At 37.1% G+C, this 21244-nt stretch overlaps 1 protein-coding gene across 1 annotated transcript in view; it reads left to right on the top strand.

The window, feature by feature from the left end:
* RBBP8 (RB binding protein 8, endonuclease) overlaps positions 1-15990 on the top strand; it is a 35658-nt gene extending 19668 nt beyond the window's left edge. Inside the window, exons 9-20 of the mRNA XM_032183294.1 lie at positions 559-660; positions 1723-1820; positions 2475-2602; positions 3325-4210; positions 4297-4423; positions 5494-5594; positions 6640-6751; positions 7672-7842; positions 8449-8518; positions 9605-9701; positions 13359-13500; positions 15735-15990. Of these exons, the coding sequence (XP_032039185.1) occupies positions 559-660; positions 1723-1820; positions 2475-2602; positions 3325-4210; positions 4297-4423; positions 5494-5594; positions 6640-6751; positions 7672-7842; positions 8449-8518; positions 9605-9701; positions 13359-13500; positions 15735-15832 (2132 nt within the window). The 3' untranslated portion in view covers positions 15833-15990. The remainder of the gene's footprint in view (positions 1-558; positions 661-1722; positions 1821-2474; positions 2603-3324; positions 4211-4296; positions 4424-5493; positions 5595-6639; positions 6752-7671; positions 7843-8448; positions 8519-9604; positions 9702-13358; positions 13501-15734) is intronic.
* Positions 15991-21244: the final 5254 nt, after the last annotated feature.

The following is a 21244-nucleotide window of genomic DNA, read 5'->3' on the forward strand; positions in this document are numbered from 1 at the left end:
AAAAACACTAACAACACTTGAGCTACTAAATTAAAACGTGTGTGAAAAGGTGTAAGTACCTTTCTCAGTTAATGAATAGCTAAGGAGAACGATCGGTGTCCGGATGGAGAGGACGACATGGCAAAAACAAGATTGTTCATGATTCAAATCTCATGTTTTTCACTTTTTCATTATCTCAGCTGATGAAAATATTTATTGTCTTGGACAATTTACTCTTCAGTAGTTTGATGCTGTGTTAACAGGTGAACTATAGATCAAATACCTAGTGCTTATGCAGCTTGTGTAGACAGTGATGTAATTATGTCAGCATTGTTATAGCTGACTGACTGGGGACACATCTGTGAGGCAGTTTTAATATGAAATATTTGTGTCGCTATGACAAATGGGTCACCTTAAAATGAAAATAAGCAGATGTGCTTAGATGAATGGACCTACTTACATACCAAAATTCATTTTTAAGTGCTGTTAAGATCAGGATCATGGTCTGTGTGTACGCACAACTGTCAGAACAGAATATCGAATTTCACCGTGTGATAATGTTTATACAACTTTTCCTAGAGTTTGGAAAAATTCCTCTCTATTCCACACAAGTGAACAGTCACCATGGAGAAGAGATACTAGTGGCAGACACCTGTGATCCACAACTGTCCCCTATACCAAGTAAGTATATTAACAGATCTTGTACTAATTCTATTCAAAATGAGGAGGAAATATTGTAAAACTGAGGGGTTGTCAACAGCTGAGATTAAAAGGAAGTTATGTTTAATCACAACTGCTTCTGAGATGCCTATCCTGTCTCTATGCCACTAGATATGTGATCTGGTGGCATCGCGCTAGGGCTTAGAGTCAAGAAATAAAAAGAAGCTCAGTGTGGCTCTTCCTGCTGATTTCTTTTGTTTTGGTCAACTCATCCAATTGTCTTATATCGGATTTTTCAACAATAAGATTAAAATACTCTGAGAATTGCACTTAGTCTGAAGCAAGTATATAAAATTTGGAAGTGATTCTGTTAATTTCTCCCTTTTCTATAATTGTAAATTGGTATAAGTGTTTAATATAGTCTTTAATAAAGTCTTTCTATATCCCTGATCTTATTTTATTTTTTTCCTGTGAAGTATTTAACTATAGATGACAGAGAGAGTCAATGTTTTGGAATTGCTCATGTAGGTCAGGGTTGTCATACTCTAATTGCTGTAATTTCATATCATATTATTACTTCACCCCAGTTCAGTAAACTTAATAATGTTAAATCCCTGAAAGAAGGGAAACTCATCTCTTTTATTTTCCTTATAAAAACACAAGAATAATAACAAGCGTCACCTTGGAAATATACTGCACAGTCATTTTACTATAAATATTCAGTTTTAGTATTCTACATGCTGCTCTCATACTGCTCCTGCCATGGACTGTGAATTTGAAATGTAACCTCTACATAAAATTGTCTTTTGTATTTTAATTTTGGGGTACCACAACCACACAGGAAGTATATTTCTCCTTAAAAATGCAGCAGTTTGCCCTCGGCATAAATTCTATTTTTTACCCCTCTGCTCCACTCACCGCATCCAGGTACGATTTTATCTAATACAGGTCAAACTATTTCCATAATGATCAGATTTTAATTTGTGATCTTTTTAGTTCTGAGTTTATACCGCCTGTGTAAGTGGAATAAGATCGTATAACTTGTATTTAACTCATTACGTGAGCTTCTCTCTACTTATAAAGGTAAATCAAGGATGGGAGGCTATCCTGTTCCAAAGCCATCTTTTAACTTGGCTGCAGTTGTTGCAGAAACAATTGGACTTGCTGTTCAGGATGAATCTGTAAGTAATATTCCCAAATTTCTCATGTAATCAACTTCTATTGCCAGTTGTTTGAAAACACTTTGTTTTCTCTTTTGCATTAAAATTCTGCAAAAAGTATTCAGAGTTTCCAGTAAGTTCACTCTAGTTTGCTTTGGCTTACTTAAGAATTTCTGTAGCAAGAGCAGATGTAACTGAGCTCACCTGTCTGGCAGCTAGGGAAATGGGAGGCTCGTGGTTCCTGCCATGTACACATCTTTTAAATTTGACAAGGACGGTGGAGTAAATCCTTGGGTCTGCCAGCCTCTGTGCAGCAGTGACGTCTAACACACTAAAAAAGTTTACTTGGTGATAAGACTGGTGACTTGGGTGAGATTATTTAATAATTTTTGCTTGGTAAGTACAGTGAAGATGATGGTATACAGACAATTTTTTTCTTAGACAAAATGTCTTTGTGTGCACATTTGCATAAGTGAACTTTTGAATTTCCAGAAAATTTTCACCAGTGGCTTTTAAAGAAATTTTATCTTTTCATTTGTTAATTTTTCAAAGTTTCGAATAGTTCTGTTTGAATGGGACTTAGGAATATTTATATACAAATCTAGCATACCTGTAAATTTTAACTCAAATAACTTCTTGTGCTTCTGTTCTTTGTTTTTCTTCACCACTCTCAAGGAGTCCCAGTCTGTACTGAATTCTCCCCGCACTAGTACTGTTGTGAACCAAGCTCCAGAGAGCATGCAGTCTGAAGACTCAAGACAACATCCAGCTTCTGAATCAAGAAATGATGACAACAGTTTAGGGTGTGTTTCCACTCATTAATAATATTGTTCTAAACAGCAGTTTGCTTTAAAGCTACAGACACAGAACTAAGTATTTTCATATTATATGGGTTTCTTTCAAGTAAATAAGTTGTAATTTGGAACTGATAAAATACAAAACTGTGGACTTTGCTCTCAAACTTCTGATACAGGCTTCCTATGTACGCAGTCGCTCCCTGAATGATTTCTTTTGTTTTATTGTTCACAAGTAAAAAAGAGTATTTAAAAAAAATACCTTGCAGATTTTTCCTTCACTTGCAGAAGCTTTGAGAATCTGTTGTCATGGTTATAAGATCTGTACAAGAGCCTAGATAGACTGCTTTCACAGCCATTCCCACTTTCCTCCATTTCACTGCATTGAAAGGTAGGCAGCCTTTTGACAGGAGAGATTCCTGGGTAGACTTAATTCTGTCCTTGGTTCTCAGCTGAATGTGGAATAGAATTTCTCACTGTGCTAAAATGAAGGACGAGGTCTGTTTTTACTTGCCTTTTACATCATTAAGTGCAACAATATTTACTTCCTAGACCAAAAATTTCCTTTTTTCCTTCTGTTTTCAGTTAATGCTAGTTAATAATTTCAGTTAATACTCTAACAGCTTTAGTGCAGAACATCGATAGGAAATGTATAGTTTTTATATGTCCCTCTTTCTTCCCCCAACCCCCTGCGTACACCAGAAAATTATTTAATGTCTCACTGTATTCAGTTTTTTAGATGCATCTCAGAATACTCCACCACATGTTGACTGGGATTCTCAGGTAGCTTCTCCTGTTTTTGGAGCTTCTAGCAACATGAAGAACAACTCAAGTACATGTCATACCCCTTGTATTTTAGATTCAGGATTGAAGCCTAATGTCAAAACCAACCTCTTCAACAATCCTTCCAGTTCTAGATCTCATAAAAGCAGATCAAAATCTGAAGATGTTGCTTTTGTTGCGCCACTGAATCTTGGAACTGAAATCAGCTCAGTTATCAGCCAGGCCTCTATCAACAGGCAAATGGTTGTGAAAAAGAATACTAATGAGGCTGTAACTTGTGTTGGAAACACTTGTGCAGCTAAAAATGAGGTGATCAAGAGTGATTTCCTTCTCATACACCAGAAGCAGCAAGAAGGCAGGTGTGCTAAGAGAAAGAAAGTTGAAGACGAGCATGCATTTAGCTGTGAAAAAACATCTTTCAACAAAGAGAACTCTGTACCCTTTCAATCAGATATTCAGCATGTTAATGGGGAACACACGGTTGATAAGCCCTTGGATCTGTCTGATCGCTTCTCTGCAGTTCGTTGTCAAGAGAAAAAACAAGGGAGTGAGGAGACCTGTAAAAACAGACTGAAACAGGTGACTCTGCATGATGTTTTTTCACAGCTAAGGAAGCCCCTTCCTGAGGGTCCACCCTCTGTTCAGAATGCCAACAATGAGAGCTCTTCGTTTGGCAGAGACTTACGAGAGGAACCCTACGTACAAGAGGCAATGCTGGGAAAAACATTTCCAGATAAGAAAAAACAGATCCAAATGAAAGAAGAAATCCCTCCCTTCAAAATTGCACCGCTGCCGAGTACTGTAGACACAGAGCAACTTTTTGATGATGTAAAGGTATATTTTTCTGACTTTTTTTTCCTTCTCCTTTGAAATGGTGTTTTTAAGTTTTGGGAAACAGTGAAATTGCAATATGTTGTTAGGTTCCCAGTGGCCATGTACCAAACAGAAAGAAAGCAAGAACAGGACATGGAGAGTCTGAACCAGCATCTGTGCTTCAACCAAACCCTTGTAGACTATCAAAAAACAAAGCACTGCAAAACGAACAAGGTAACTTAACGAAAATGTTCCTTTTATTCCCTAACCTCGCCAACCTATGCTGTGGCCGAATACAGTTCTTTCTATCTTCTTTCCTCCCACGTTAATAACTTTCTCAGTTCAGTCTCATTCTATTCAGCACTTCTCAAGATCACCTTCAGCTTTTCAACCTGTATCATAATTTACTATACTTCATAAAGTTTTTCTTCTTCCTCCCCTGTATGATGAATTTATCATTGGGATTCAGCTGTAAACTCAACAAGTTAGGAAACCTTTTTTTCCTCAGTTATTTAGTATTGTTATTGCTGCACACAGTATCTTACTGAAGCATGTCAATAACGTACTGAAATGTCAATAACATACTGAAATTAAATCTCAGGAAGTTTGAGTTTAAAATGCTTGAAAACATTTCAAGATTCCCAATGACCTATTAGTGCCTTTAGTGATGAACAGATTTCTGACAGATACTTGCTTTAGAAGTTATGTTCTTTCCCTTAAGTGATCCCAGTCCTAAAATTTGTATTTTTATAACTGGGATTGTCTCAGTACTCCTTAGCTAAAATGTTATGCTGCATATTTTATGTAGAAATACTTGCATTATAAGCTTAAAAATCTTTAAGCAGTTGGTATTGTCATGTATCTTGTAATCTAGATCTCTGGTTCACAAATCAGGAGGAGCCAGCTCTGGAACCATTGTTCCAGACACTTCTCTACACTTGTGGTCTAAGACTTAATTTCTGTGGTCCTACTGATCTAATGCTCTATCCAATTTTAATATCAATTGATTTGCACAGTACAGAGATTTTACCTGCAAGAGTATTTGTTAAATATTATATACAACATATAAACACAAAGGTATGGTGTCCTCTCTCAATATGACAAAAAACTTAAGATGTATTTCCGAATCTTCAGATAAAATTATTTATACCAAATGAGTATGTTTATTATTTGAGAAAAATCAGTCCCTAAAACCAAAGATGAATTGATGAAGAGAAAGCCAACTTGTGTTTTAGATACTATCAGATGGTGTATCCAGAGTTTAATTCTAATCATTTGTCTTTTTTGTCATATTCTGTGTCCAGACCTGAAAGATAAAACTTCCTTAGAAAACCTTCAGTGGAGCATAGACCCGGGAGCTGACCTTTCGCAGTACAAAATGGACATTACTGTGATTGATACAAAGGTAAACTATCTCTTGCACCAAGTCAGCATGTTCCATAATATTGGGAAAAAAAGCCTCTAGAAGTAATGATGACACAAAACCAGGAAGAGTAGCTGATGCACCACAGTTCTGTGGGGCCATTCAGAGGGCCCTGGAGAGTTGGGCAGTTGAGGAACCCCATGAAGTTCAACAAAGGCAAGTGCAGGGCCCTGCACCTAGGGAGGAATTACCCCATGTCCTGTACAGGCTTGGGGCTGACCTGCTGGAAAGCAGCTCTGCAGATGGGTCCCTTCCAACCTCAGCCATTCTGGGATTCTGTAATATCATGAGCTTTATTCTGGGCAGTCCAAAACCACTTGATAACAAAAATCCTTTGCTCCTTTGAGATTTGTTTGCACTCCTAAAACGTTTGTTTATGCATAGTACAGTATAGTTATCCTAAAACATTTCAGCCGTCTTGTACTTGATAAACTTTGCCATGTGGTATTCAGTACAAAATTGATTGTCTGAAGAGTATTTAGGTGTTTATGTTAAGACAAAAAATATTCTAAATCTCATATTTTTTCCATTGAAAGCATTCCTGGTGACATGTCTTCAAGCTAATGGAAGATGTACAGATCACGACTACTATCCTTCTTTGATTTGGGGGCACGTTGGTTATTAGAATTAATGGGTTCACTAAGAATTTTCCTGAACTTTGTTTGCTTTGTCTAGCTTGAGAGCTATCAAAGAGTTTCGAATCGACTATTTTGAAATTTGTCAGTGTTTCGTTGCTACTTATTTTTTTCCTTGTAGAATTTTAACATAAAAACTTTAAGGAATTCATTGTCTATCAAATAATGTTATTCACCCAATGTATACTTCCCATTTCAACTTCAAAACAAGTTATTCTCTTATTATTATTTTACATCTTTATCTTAAATACATTACTGCAGGAAAAAAAATACCACAGTGTCCAAAAGTTTTCAGTAACAGTTACGAAAGGATTTTATATACATAGCAACGATAATGACTATACCAGTTGCTTCTGAGTCCAATTATCTTGTTTCGTTATTTTTTTATTCAGGATGGTTCTCAGTCAAGAATTGGAGGAGAAGTTGATATGGATTATACGTATGTTAGTGATAGTGTACTAATAAAAATGAAAAATCAAGAGCAAAACCAGGAAAGCAGTCCAAGTAAGACTTTTTTTTCTTCTTTGGTTCACTTCTTGTGAAGCAGTAAAGAATAAAGGATATTTTTCCCCATGTGTGGTTAGATTATAGGAAGTGGTTTACAGTAAAAGACACGTATTTATTTTTCAGTTCACAAAGATAAGTCTGTTTCCTAATAGAATCAATGGTGTCTGTTTGTTTTAACTTACCTTGTGTAAATAAGGTTTGTTCTGAGACAAAGCTAGTACCATGCTTTTATATTGTTTAAGACATTAAATACTTTCCATGTTCTGACCTGTAATGAACATGCTTACAGCTAAGAGCTTGGAAGTTTCATTTTTAATAGTATACAAGTGGAACTAGTGCATTTAAAATAAGTCCAGGTGTATTTATTTGTATTTGCTTGTCCATTTAGTGTATGGTAAGTGGTGAATCATGGCTGCAGGGCAGTGACTTTCAACAGTGGTTGTGGATTTTTTCATGGCGGGGCCACAGTGTTTTGGATTGTTGTTTTTTGGGGTGGGTTTTCTTTTTTTTTTCTTTGTTCGTTTCTATTTTAAGCCATTGCAGCTTGATCACATTTATGTAGTTTATTTCCTACCTAAAGAAAGTATTTCCTTCTGCTTGGCTTAAGCCGGAATTACAACAATCTCATCTGTGTACTTCTAAGGTTAAAGGTATATGAAAGAGATTCAGCAATTAATCAAAATTTAGAAATGGAATCAAGATACCTTCATGAAAAATTTGAGTTTTGTACACATTTAAAAGATTCATGGAAAGGTTGCAGAAAGAATAAATGTATCGGTATTGTTAAGTTAATCACTCCTGGAGTTGGAAGTGGATGCTGATTCTTGATATCCATTCAGTCAAAATATGCGTTCTTAAATTGTTGAGAGACTGATGTGGATGTTCATTATGTTGTTGTGTTTTTTTTTTTATAATAGGAGGAGAAAAAAAAATGAATGATACCATAACAGAAATGTTTGATCGGACGAATGATGAAGAATATGAATCATGCTTACCAGAAGATGGCCCTTCTGCGTGTGATGAAAAAGAAACTCTTCATGAAGAAGAGCAGGATAAAGGAATAACAGTAGCAAGCAAGAAACTAAAGAGTGGGATATAATTTTTTTTGTCTTTGTTAGACTGATCAAACTGCGAGAGTTGATTTGAAGTCAGGCTTTGTTCTGTGGGAACAAATATGCCACTTAAACTCTCAGTTCATTTTTTGTAAGTTCATGAATTGTAATGGCATAACAAACCAACCTGAAAATTATTTTGTTGGTTGGTTTGCGTTGCATGCACACAAATATGGGAGATGTAATGGAAGTTGACATAGAAGCTGTATGGTGAGGTGACTTTTAAAGGAATCACCAGTTTTTGGCTGTAAATTATGATTGTAATTGCTTGCTTCCTTTGTTCCCCTGCCTACACTGAGATTTCTCAATATTCTGTATTTTAAGCAACCTTTCCTTTGCTATTCTGCTCATCTTCTTTGCTTGTCCATTGCTCTTTTCCTTCTCTTCCACTAATGCTTTTTGATCACTGGTTCAATTCTATTATTTCTACTTTTTCTTTGAATCTGCTGCCTCAGAGCAGCGTGCTCATGGCATTTTTACAGTTCTTAATAATTTCCAGCTTATCATTTTGCAGGCATTTCTCTAGGCAGTCTGTTAACCTTATGTGATGTGTATTTTTTTTTTCTTCATATATATTTACAGAACATGAGGATAAACAAGATAAAGCCAAACAGAAAGCTTTTGTGGAGCCATATTTCAAAAGTGATGAAAGGTAATTTTCCTAATAAAAATAGAAATAAAAGTAGGTTGTTTAATGCAGGCGTTTTAAGGCTCTTCATTTCCTCCCTATAGAGAACTTGTTCTTCCATAAAACAAAGCTGTTTGTATGTAGCTTACTAGCAGCTGAAGATGCACAGGTAAAACACAGTAAATTAGATAAAAGATGAAGGGGGGGATACGACTGAACACATTGAGAGGCATTTCTATCCTAATTGCTGAAATGAAATGAATAGTATTTCTGCTTTTTATAATCCTGTTGAATGAAGCATTTTGTACTCCATGCAGTTTCTTACAGGCAAGTAGCCATGCACGACTTTATCATCAAAGAGGCTAGGGGTTGCTTGTACAAATAAAAACTTCCTTATCTCTGGCATTTTCTTCCCCTTCCTCTAGGCAATAAATGAGGAATTGTAAGCAACTGTACCTCGTAGTGCTTCCTCTGTTGCCTTTCTGCCTAATCATCATTGGTAGTCTGAATCCTCATTTCATAATGATATTATGGCCTTCAGTTAAGTAGTTATTGGCTTTGCTTTTTCTTTTTTTTTTTAACACCTCAGCATGTTTTCTTTGCAGAGGAAGATTTGTTTAGTGTGTTCTGGTTTTGAAAAAGAGCACACTGGCAAAAAAAAAAAAAAAAAAAAAAAAAGTAAATCTGTTCAGTGCTTGAACCAGACAATATATTCCTCCTTCAGAAATCAGAGTAAGAACTTCTTTGTCCCAGACAAAATACGTATTCTTCTTCAGATGTATTTTTTGAGTAATTTAGATCAAGTTACTTACTTTCATATTATGAAAAGCCATAAAAATCTGAGACACATCTGGGGGTATGTTAAGGATCATAGTATATTTTAAAAACCTTTGGTCTGTTTTCCTTATGGAAATAATGTTATTCATGTATGAAGTACAGTAAGTTTGGGTTTTGTAGATATTTTGTGATTTTTTTCTTTTCTTGAAACTATACATTCTTGAAACGATCCATTATTGTACTGTAAAAAAAAAAAAAAAGGGGGGTGGGGAATTCCTCAGACGTACAGAGGAAATGAATGTACAATCTTATGAAAATATTTTTGCTTTTCAGAAAGAATACTATGTTAGATTTTCCTCATATTGAGGTTATTCGTAAGAAAGAAGAAAGAAGAAAACTGCCTGGCCATACTTGTAAGGAATGTGAAATAGTAAGTACTGCTCTGAATTTTGGTCTTCCAGCTCTTCTGCTATCTAAGTTAGGAAGTGCTATTGAAATTATGAGTCTGGTTGTCATTTTTAGTGCATAGGTGAGCAAAAAATTGTCCACCAAAGCTGTTTATCAAGTTGTTCTGTTGTTTTTTTTTTAACTGTAGCAACTGCATATAACTTTTTAAATGCCTGTATGAAGCTAGAAACTTCTCACAGTATAGTTCCATACTGTTGAACCAGGTTTTGTTACTAAAAGATACATTAGCTAGTCAAAGAATGATTTTAAGTTTCTGTAGTTCAACAAAATCTACTGAAATTCACAGGTACTGGAATAAGTATGTTCTGTTTCCTGTTACACACGTGTCTTGATTTCTGTTTTGTTCCTTGTTTTCTGAGGGGTCTGTGTTTTCAGATAGTTAAACCAGCATAGGTGCCAATGTAAATATACATACAAATGTTTAAAAAAAAATATTTGCCTCTGCAGGGAAAAAGTGTGAGATTTTAGGGTTTTCCATTTGTAAGTTTTCCCTTCCTTTAAAATTACTGAACTGCTTTCAGATACTTTGTATAAAGATAAAATATTGACACAGTTCCATGTATAGTAAGGTTATTTGGTAATGTATTTGGTTACAGTAGACTTTCAGGCTGGAGTTAATTAGGCAATGACGTAATAAGTAAACATGCTGCAAGTGTGACTTATACCCAGAGTCTTTTCATATAATTTCCACACCTGTATGGAACCAACATTTTTCATAGATTCTCCTGCTGTTCACTTTATAGTTGTATTTACTTAGCTGAAGAAATTTATTGGAGTGCATTTTGGACAAAAATATGTTCCTGAAAAATATCTTTGGTAAAACTCATTGAATAAAAATAAAGTTTTACAGTCAACTTATAAATACCATTTTCAGGAAAAAAAAAAAAAAGGTGTTTAATTTAGAAAGTTTGAAAGAAAACAGGGTGCTGGAGGAATGGGGAAAAAATAAAAACCCACAAAACAACAATAACAACTTTAGCCTATTTTGGGGGCTTAGAGACACCTGTTAACTGTTTCAATTTCCTGTTTCTGTAAGCTATAGATCAGTCTATCCAGGTCTTGTTACTTCCTGGCCTCTTAATTAGAATGGTGACTTTGCAAACAGTAAGAGCTTTGATTTTTACAATATTAGGTTTCTACTTTAAACTTCAGAAAATATTTTTTTAGTCTAGGCCAGTCAAGATGCAAGTCTTAGAACATGCGTAATGCTTGGCTATATCACTGCTCCATAACAAAACTACCTTGGAATTAAATGCCTGTGAAAAAAAGGAGTGTTAGACGAAGCGTAAATGATGCTTTAAAAGTCTAGGCTTATTAGTGATAAGGTTTAGAGAAGTGTGTGAAGTCTAAGGAAATGTTTAGGGAGTGGGTAAAAATCAGTAAATTGTTTTGGCCGTGTGCTACAAGCAGTGTGAGAGTGGGAGGGATTACCTGTCCTTCTGAGCTGATATGAGAGATTTCACTTCTCTTTGTGCCTTGGCAAAGAGTTACTTAAGTCCTTTAAATCCTCATCACAAAACGTGGTGGAAGCATCTCATTCACTTCGCAGCATAAAACATGTGATACGATGTCTTGCCTTGTTATGATAACTTTGTGATGGTATCAGAGAAAAATTGTATGGAGGAGTCGCTGCTTGTAAAAGTGACATTGGTAAGTGTGATTAAGTCTAGCTACACTTTTAAGCAGGAGAATGAGTCAGATGTTTTTATATAAATGTAGATTACACAAATGAGTAAATACCTACTAAACCAGTGACTAGCGTTTGAAGGATTTGCTCTCTTTTTGAGACTGCAAATAAAGGTGGAGCTCTGTAAAGAACTCTTCCATGGTGAAGGTACTGCAGGATGAGACTTCGCACATGTAGAAAAACCTAGCTTAAATGTTCTGTGATGACTGCAGATGCTGTGAATAGTGATCTCAATCTAGAAAACAGCAGACTTTTCTGTAGAGCAGACATATATGTAACTTTCATTCTTTGCCAACCCCAATACAAACTAAAGTAAAAAAAAAAATTGCTTTCAAATTTATTTTGAATGCACGCTTAGCTTGATTGTGTTTTTCTCATTTTCTTTTCCTCAAAAACTCTGCTGTATTTTTCAGTGTTCGATCCACAAATATTCCCTTGTAATCATAAACTTTTAACTCCTCCCCTTCCCAATGCAGTACACTGCAGATTTTTAGTAAGCTGTCTTCTAGTAACACGTGGGTTTCCTGATCAGCTTCCTGTACTAATGAGGGCTATTAGAGCAGAATATGTTCTGGTGTCACTCTTCTTGTAGAAGGGCGAGAAATCTGAACTGATACTGGGGGAAAAGCTGCAATTCCCACAGACTATAGAATCCTAAGATGAACCAAGGCTACTTTTCCTGGTTTGTACAGTAGTCACTGGCATTTTCAGACCTGTGGTTGCTCTCTTATCTACATGATCTTCAATATTTACATCTCAGGAATAAAAAGCTCTCCTCCACAAAATAATATTTTTTACTTTACCTGCTATCTATTAGTAAAGTACACTAATAAATTCCTGTTGTTTTTCCTATTCCAAATAGGTTTTTCTGAAATACTACCAGTAGGTGGAGACAGGAAGTAATCTCTGTTGACAGAAATTCTGTTCCTTTCCTGTTTCCCACTCTAGATCGCTTTCCAGCTGACTGAATGAGGTTTTAATTCTGCATTTTTTGAATCATAACGTTATCACTTTGGTGGAATCGTTTCACCACTTCTATGAGGGCCAGGTTTCTTGTGCAATCCAGACTCTGAGTGTTGGCTTGCCACTTGAACCAAACAATGCTTTCGGCTTTGAAAATACCATGGTGGTACCCTGTGGTATCTAAGTGTCATGTTGCTGTTTTAGGAGATACTAAACTAAAATCCTAAGCTAAAGAACTGCACCAAAAAAATCTGTTTTTTCAAGATGCTACTGAAGGGAACACATAGCAAAGAAGCTTGGAGGGTGGTATATATACTTTTTCTCTTTTCTGCTGACAAAGATTTTTTTTTAAAAAAGAAATGGTGTGTTTGGCGGAGAAGTAGCTAGTCAATTTACTGCATGCTCTAGAGAATGTCCAGGTAGCTTCTGGAGTCCCAGAGGTCCATCACCGTACATTAAACTGGCTTTTGATGCACACCTAACTTGAGGATAATAAAGCAGGAAGCATTTTGATTTGTTATAAGCTCGGTAAGTTTAGATACTGCAAATAATCTTGCAGCGTGAATTTTTAGCATTGTATTTCATTGTTCTGTTTTATTTGAAACTGTAAACTGAAACTTTATTAGAGAATTCCTATCTAATTCAACACCTGTGTCACAGCTCCACAAAATCAGTCAAACTGTTGACATAAGCAACTATACACACTGCAAAACCTTGTACCTGTGGTATGTTAAATGAAGTTAACAAACATGCCAATGTAAGGTTATGCTTAACCTGAAAATTCTGTAAACTTTTAGGATAATGGCCAGATGTTTGTCATGGGGATAACAAATCTTTACTCTTGGCTATCCTCACCCTTATTTTTAGGTAACTGTGTTGATGAACAATGATTGACCGTGTCATTATGTAAAGCAGTTGCTGTGTATGTATAAATGTGTTAACTTGGATTTTTCTTTTTCTAACCCACAGTATTATGCAGACATTCCAGAAGAAGAGAGAGAGAAGAAACTAGCTGCCTGTTCAAGACACAGATTTCGCTACATTCCTCCAAACACACCTGAAAATTTCTGGGAGGTTGGATTTCCTTCCACCCAAACTTGTGTGGAAAGAGGTTAGTGTGAAAAATGGCTTATAAAGCACTCTTAATGCTGATTTTTTTTTTTTTTTTTAATGGTTTTCTGGATTTGTCTCTAGCTCATACAGCAGCCTTTCTCACCCAGTCTTTCTGAGCTCTGTTTCCTTACCAGCAACCATAATTTTGAAAGAATATTGTCCCTGTTTAGCAGCACCTTTACTACTAGGAAGAAGGGAACATAGAGAAACTTTCTCAGAACCTAGATAGAGAAGGCAGAAATAATTGGAATTGTTATGGAACTTGAACTAAAGCTCTACTTGTCTTTGAAGCAAAGCAAGAACAAGGTCAACATTTTCAGAGGCAAAGGCTGAACTTAGTGAGGAGAGACAGGCAGCACCACTGGTCTCCTTCCTCTGTATCTTGAGAGCTCCTTAGCACAAAATGAAAACTGAAAAGTTGAGGGTCAGATGTGATTAGATGCATATATCCTGGTTATTAGTGAAAATCAAAAGCTATTTTTTGTTAACTTTTTTTTAACTTCTCAAGGGAAATTGTTCTTTCCTAAATATTTTTTTTTAAATCCTGGAGTTTGGTATAAAAATTAGTTTTCACTAATGGCTTTAAAACATGGTGAATTTGTACTGTACTATATGTACGTTTCTTCAGAAGTGGTGGAAACCTGAGATACGGAGTCCTGTAGGAACTGTCTGTGAGCTATGTTATTCATACTGGTTGCGAAACATTAATCTTCCCTTATCTTCACCCATTCTCTTAACAGTTTCAGGTCAGGTGAAGGAAAATGTAGCCAATGTGAAGGGTTAAGAGAGTTACCAAATTGGCAGGCCATTAAGTTTCCTTGGGCGTGGTTAGGCTTCAGGAAAGTTTCCCCTCGCCCATAAATCTTTTTCTGGTATCACATATGGGAGAGTGAATCCATCAGTCCAGCAGGAACACTGCTGAATCACCGCTTCCTTTGTGCCTTGTCTCTCTCCTCCCTCTGTGTCCAGCTAGGTAGGGCTTGGCTGTGGCTTGTCCGTTCCTCTTTTGCCTTAGGTAACGAGAAAGAATTTTCATTGTAGAGCCTTCTTTGGTTCTCGATCACTGTTTTTTAAGATGAACAAATCGTAGTCCTTCCGATCTTGGTTGCCTTGTACCTGTTGCAGCCAGTGAGGAAGCTGGTCTAAATGCGAAGCCGTGTCCATTTATAACATCAGGCAATCGAGGTACCGTGTTAGGGAAATTGTCTTTTACTACCCATTTGGAATCTGCTTGCATGCTTGTTAAAATGAGCTTCTGAGCAATCTTCTTCTTGTTCTGCTAGGATAAGAGCTGTTTAGTTGTTAATGGTCCTCGACAGCATATTAAAGGCAGACTTTACATCTGCCCTTTCTTCGTAAAAAAACATGTTGTACAAGAGTGCAGCGAGGACACTAGAGAGGCTACCGAACAATTGCAGTTGTCACTCAGAAGTAGGGGGGGATGTAGGGTGTTTTTTCTGTGTCTTAGTGGTATCTTGAACCAATTGGATTTTTTAAAATAACTGAGGGTCGTAAAGAAAGTATTTTCCAACTATGAAGTCAGAATCTACTCCTCTCGCTTCAACGGATGCTATTGCTGATAAACAGTAAGGGCTTGACAAAAGCCAGATGCTGTAACTGATCTGCATAAAGTGTCTGCTTACTGTCAGTGTTAGTGAAGTCGAGCATGTTACAGAAATTTCCTATACGCTTCCCTTATCAGAGAGCTGTTCAAAGGGTGTTTGATCTGTAGGTTACTGCTTGGCTTCTTCCAGATTGACAAGTCTAATAAAAAAGAATGCTCTCAAAACAGACACACGAAATGCATGTGCCTAAAGTTTCGTCTTTGTGACTAGGGAATACATTTTTAAGTGTTTTTTGTTTGTTTTTGCCAACTGAATTTGCAGTACCAATATACTTGTTACTCTTACGTTATATAAAATCTTTTTCAGAAGAAAATTAAAAATGTGGTTTTGCACTTAGATGAACAGTTTGTAGCCTCCATTCTTCTCTTCAGTCTTACCTGTTGGTATTGCATTACCGTGCAGCCATCTACCAGGAAGCAGTTGAGTGTTTTCATTAATGATACTGCACCCTGGGATCTCCGACTTTCTCTCAAGTGAGAACCAGTTACGAGAGAGGGTAGGGGGAGGCATAATCAGCTTTTTTTCAGGGTAAACAAACAATGAAACTGAAGCTATGCATGTTGTTATATTGTATTGATTGCCTCATTTTTGTTCTTATTCTTCTAAGGATATATTAAAGAGGATCTTGCTCCCTGTCAACGTCCGAAAAGGCGGCAACCTTATGCGGTCATGTTCTCTCCGAAAGCCAAAGAGCAGAAGACATAAATGATGGGGAAGTAGGGCAACTGGAAGAGCATCTTTCCTGTCCTTAGATATTTATAGTTAATATAAACTTGAAATAGAGAACTGTGTTTTCCACAACGATAAATCATTTCATTAAATATGTAAATTTTATAAAATTCATTTGAAAATCTGAAGTATGTACTGGGAAACAAAACTATTTAATGTAAGTTTGTTTCATATTGTGTTAATACATTTTGTATTAATTTTTGCACCTGTCAAACAACAAGTCTCCTTTTTTTTTTTTTTTTTTTTCTTTGAAGTCAACGGTTACAACTTCAGCAAATCCTGTCTGATCTTTGTGTTATTAAGTAACTTCTTTGAAGTCACCGAGATCACAGTTGTTCTTGCAAGGTCTTAAACGCCTCTCAATGGGAACAGAAATGCAGATTTCGTAGGGTGCTTTCATTTTGCACTGGATTTTTTTATATAACCTTTTTCTTATTGCAATAATAGTTTTATCTACTTGTAATAAAACTGGATTAAATATGAAAGGTATCTACTGTTAATAGTTTGGAAGTATAGAAATCCATACAGTCTAAGCGTTTTTCTTAAAATGTTGGGGCAAGATGTATAGCACCATGTTTCTACATTGTTTAAATTGGAGTATCCAATTTTTCTCTTTTTAATTTGCATCTGCTTGTACTCAGTTCTATGCTTTACTGATAAGAAGATAAGGATTGTTACTTTTAAATTTGGATGACAGCCATGCATAGAGTTCTCCTAGGCAATGATGATTGCTGTTCACTAGATTATGAAGGATTCTGTAGAGGTGTTTTATGGGAGGGTAAGAACATACGGTATCACAGAGGCAAGGTGTAATGCTTTTACACAGGCCAAAGATCACTATATGATACTTAGGAATAAAGTAGTGTTCTAGGACAGAGAAGAATAAAATGTGCAAGCAGTATGCAACCAAGGATAGGCTCAACCAAAGAGAATACTTTTTTAAAATGAGATCATAAAATAAGCAAATATTTATATTCCTTAAACCGAAATACAAGAATAGAAAGTATAGATAGATTTTATATAGTCGTATGAAGTGAAGATACATTTATTTGTATACATATATACCATATATAGTGTGTGTATATATAAATATATCTTCTTATTCATATATTTAGTTTATTTAGATGTTTGTGTGTTTATAAAAAAATGTATTTAAATATTTGATGGATGGGACCATGTAATTCCTCATGCAGTTACTACAGGAGTGGCCGTAGGTTCTACTGGTGGAGAGGTTATGGCATATCCCTAAAAAGACAAAAATAAAAAAAAAATCTAGGCTGCACGAAGAAGAAGCACAGAACCCTCTTAGGTTGATGACGTAGGCCTTGCAGAAAAATAGACTAGTGTATCCGCAGGCACTGTCACCATCCTACCTGCCTGATTGATTGATTTGTTGCCTTAGCATCACACAGGAATGTCCTATTGTGTAGCAAAGGCAGAAAGCCAAATAACAATGAAAATCATTAGTCATTTCTATGTTTACTAACACGTGCTGGCAGCAGATGTTTACAAAATTGTAAGCAGTATTCATTTCTTGGAGCAGTTGGTCAAAGAATCCATGCAAAAGAAGTTATGTCTGCAACAAAAGTGGAGACTTATAATAACACAGCAAATCCTAAAATTCATTGTAAAATTGGCTGTATGAAAAGTTTCTTCTTTAAAACAATATTTATAAGTAATTGTCAGACAGAGTGAAGTTTACAGTGAGTCATTAAATGGTTACACTGTAATATGAACGTTTAAAGGATAAGATGACAAAGCTGGATTCTTTTTCTTTGCAGTGATGTTCTTTTTATTTTGACCGATGTTCATTACAGAAGTGCTTAAGGAACTTTCTTTGCAGAAAAGGTAAGAGGAGCTGTTGTAAAGTGAAGTGGCAGAAAACATCAATGAAGTGAGTGTCAGCAAGTTGGCGGCACTGGGGAGTACTCCTGTGGACTCAAAAGCGAGGAAACTGCTGACCCCTTAGCTATAGCATGGAATTTGTAGCGTAAAAACAGCTTTGCTCTTCGAGGAGTACAGAGTGACTGTTCTGCCACCAGATTTTTAAAGACTCTGAGGAGATCAGTGGAGATGCAGCATGAGTAGTTTTATGGTTCATTGGAAACAGTGAGCTAATTGAAAAAATATGATGAGCAGGATTTGCAGAGCTATGGATAAATGTGCAAAGAGTTGACCTGTCTTTGTCTCTTTGAAGGTGTCAAAACAGAGTTCTGCTCACAGCAGGTATAAAAGAAGTTACCTCTTAGATTATACCTGTTTGTGAAGGTTTGATGCACCTTTAGAAGGAGGAGGTTATAAGAGTTCTTCTAGGACCTCTTGCATTCAGCCCAAGTGTTTTGAGAAGGAAAGAAAGGCAAAGTAGAAAGTCGACTAAATTATTTGCTGTGAAAGAGGACAGCAGTAGAACTGGCATATAGAAAAACAAGGGCGAGGGCACGCTTTGCAAAGCAGAAGGTAAGAATCTGAACAGGAAATACATAACAAGGGCTATGACAGATGCCAATGAAGTCCTGAAGCGTGGACTCTGTAAACAGGAAGCGTTGCTCATCAGGGGCATCAGGTAGCAGGCTCAATTGCAAGCAGAAGGGAGCATTTCTCTACATATCCAGCTGAATTTTGGATTAGGCTATGGAACCACTGCAGGATATTATGGATACAGAAAGTCTGGGCAGGTTAAAAAAAGAGAATATAAAGTGGAAAAAAGTCATCAAGGACGGAATGTGTTAAAGATACTTCTGCTGCCTCAGGCATTCCTGAAGTCTGGGTTACAGGAAACGGGGAGAGTATCCTAGGGGAAGTATCTGTCTCCGTATGTGCCCCTCAGTATAGCTGCACTTAGGTTCACGTTACACTTAGGATACTGCCAAAATTCCACAGAGTATTTACTAGAGATGCCATTTCCCCTTGTACCCCATCTTTTGGTCTGTGTCTGCCTCCTGAGCTATGCTTCAGAGTTACATGGCTAAATACGCATCACATCCCCTGGATCCACAGATCCACAGATGTAAAGCTTGCAGAAATGATCCATTATTTAGGCTCTGCCATTTGATAGTACCTTGTACTTACTTCGAAGGTCGCTAGTATTTCAACTGAAATACAAAAGGCAGCTTGCGGAGGTTTTGGGTACAGAAGAGTGAACAACATACAGTGAAATGAATATTTTATCAATACTTTTCTTTTTTTGAAAGTCCATTGTTGTTCATGAGGATAGTGCTACTCCACTAGAGGACAGTAAGGAACTGCTTTTACATGTAAAAGAATAAGAACTGCCCTTTACACTCTAGTTAACCAATGTTTTAAGAGCTCAGTTGCCTTAAAAATTTAATCTCTCATCCATCTGCAATAATGCCAGGGAAAAAAAAATGTTTACTATTGAGACCAAGTTTCATCTTGATGAGATCAGATAATTAAAAAATCACCTAGAAGTAAAAATAGAAACAACAGCCGAGATACACCATGGTTTCCCCTTCAAAGAGAGAATTTCCTAAAGAAATAACAGAAGTCTGAGCAAGTTCTGTGTACCAAAAATGATAACTAAATTTGACAAATGTTAGAAATTCAGTTACAGTTTTCTATTTGCAGTAAATTCTAGTATTATTTTCTAATTATAGCTTACCTATGTTTTTTATCATACTCTTGTAATAATGCATATTTTTTGCCCAGAGGAAATGGAAGAAAAAGGGGGTTGGGATTGTCTTCAGGTGTATCCAGGTATCGGTACCCAGCTGGGAACCTTGGAATAGCAGTGCCTCTTGGGTCGTACCTGTACCACCCGCCTGTTGATACGAGTCTGGCATAGTAACAATCCTCAGGGAGATAAAAACCCATCTAAAAACCCATCCATTTGATGTCAAAACCAACCCCGCTGGAATAGGTTGAAGTGGTTTCTGAAAGTCAGCTTCTCTCAACTTAGATCCAAGGTAGCACTTGGTATTTCCAGCAGTTTCTTCTGTAGTACTGGAGCACAGAGCATCACCCCTGTGTTATTAGTAGTTGCTAGCATCTATTTAAGACACTTCCACGGGCCCGATAGTGGTCCAGTTTTCAAGCCAGTGCCTAAGGCTGTTCCCAAAACCGTGAAGATAGCAAACGGCTGACTTCAGTGCATCAGAAATGCTATCTGCCTGATCCACAAAGAGATAGCCCCAAAAAAATTAGCTTTTGATCATAAACTGTTTTTTGGGCTGCTTGGAGCACAGAAGTCAGGCATTGTTAAAATGTCCCCAGGCAAATGGTTCCTTTCATTGCCTGCAAGGCCATCCCGGTCATTAGTTGCTTTTAATTAGTTGTGCTTTTGAACTTTGCTGCTCTCAGATGGAAAGGATGAATGGCTTAGCCCTAATGAAGCAGGAGGAAGACAGTGTCTGTCTGCAGATTAATGAGGAATCCTGTCAAGAAAAAATAAAATAAAATAAAATAAAATAAAGTGCATAAGAGAGCAAAACACAGATGGAGGAAGAGCAGAGGGAGAAGAGGTTGGTGCGGTTCTTGCTGTTGATGCATCCTGGGGTATCAGTGGGCTCTTCTTTTTAGGAAGACCACTGAAGTCAATTTGATCTCATCAGCCCCGATGTTCAAAGAAAGAAGGGCTTTGCTGAGTTTAAGCGGCTCAACTGGGGAAAATTTGGGAGAAAGAACTAACAATAACTTTCCCTTCCATGTGTAAGTGCAGGAAGACTGCTCGGTCTGAAGTGATTCACTGCCTTGTCCTACCGCAGTATGAGCATAACATTTACAGGGGTGTTTTCTGTGCATGAGTATGAACAGCCGAGGGAAGGAGTGAGACAATGCAGAAGTAAGCCCAAAGATCCACTCAGTGCAAGATGGACCAGGACTGCTTCATGCCCAGGTGGAACAATTTAATTGGATAAAGCCAAAAATGTAAAGCATTTTCCCCGGAATTCCTCCTCTTTCTCTAGCCAGTGCTTTGCGTGCAGCCTTGGAGGTCAGGTTGTGTTCCTGTACGCGTCCAGCCCATGGAAAATGATGTGCTGCAGACAACATGAACAGTGTTGTCCTGTGAATTATGGTACTGGTCACAAAATGATGTGTCAGCACTGCTTGGGTTGAGCTTCACGGTTTGGTGGGTGCTGTGACTGAAAACGAGGATGTGGCATAAAAATACGCAATGCGTTCGGACCATCAGGGTTGAAACAATGGGTGCTATAAATATGGACAAATGTTCCCCTGAGAGTCCCATTAATACGAGATTCTTCCTGGGTTACAATTGCCTTCTTTCTCCGACTTCTTAGTTCGTAAGGCTTGCCTCTCCTCTTAATAATATCTTCAGGATGTGCTGGTGGCCAGGCACGTGGCCATTTAGGTGCAAGAATGGTGGTGGCAGAGCCCCCAGGCTCCCAGGTGGGAGCCATCAACAGTTACGGG

Source organism: Aythya fuligula, chromosome 2, assembly GCF_009819795.1.
Source record: "Aythya fuligula isolate bAytFul2 chromosome 2, bAytFul2.pri, whole genome shotgun sequence".
NCBI lineage: Eukaryota > Metazoa > Chordata > Aves > Anseriformes > Anatidae > Aythya > Aythya fuligula.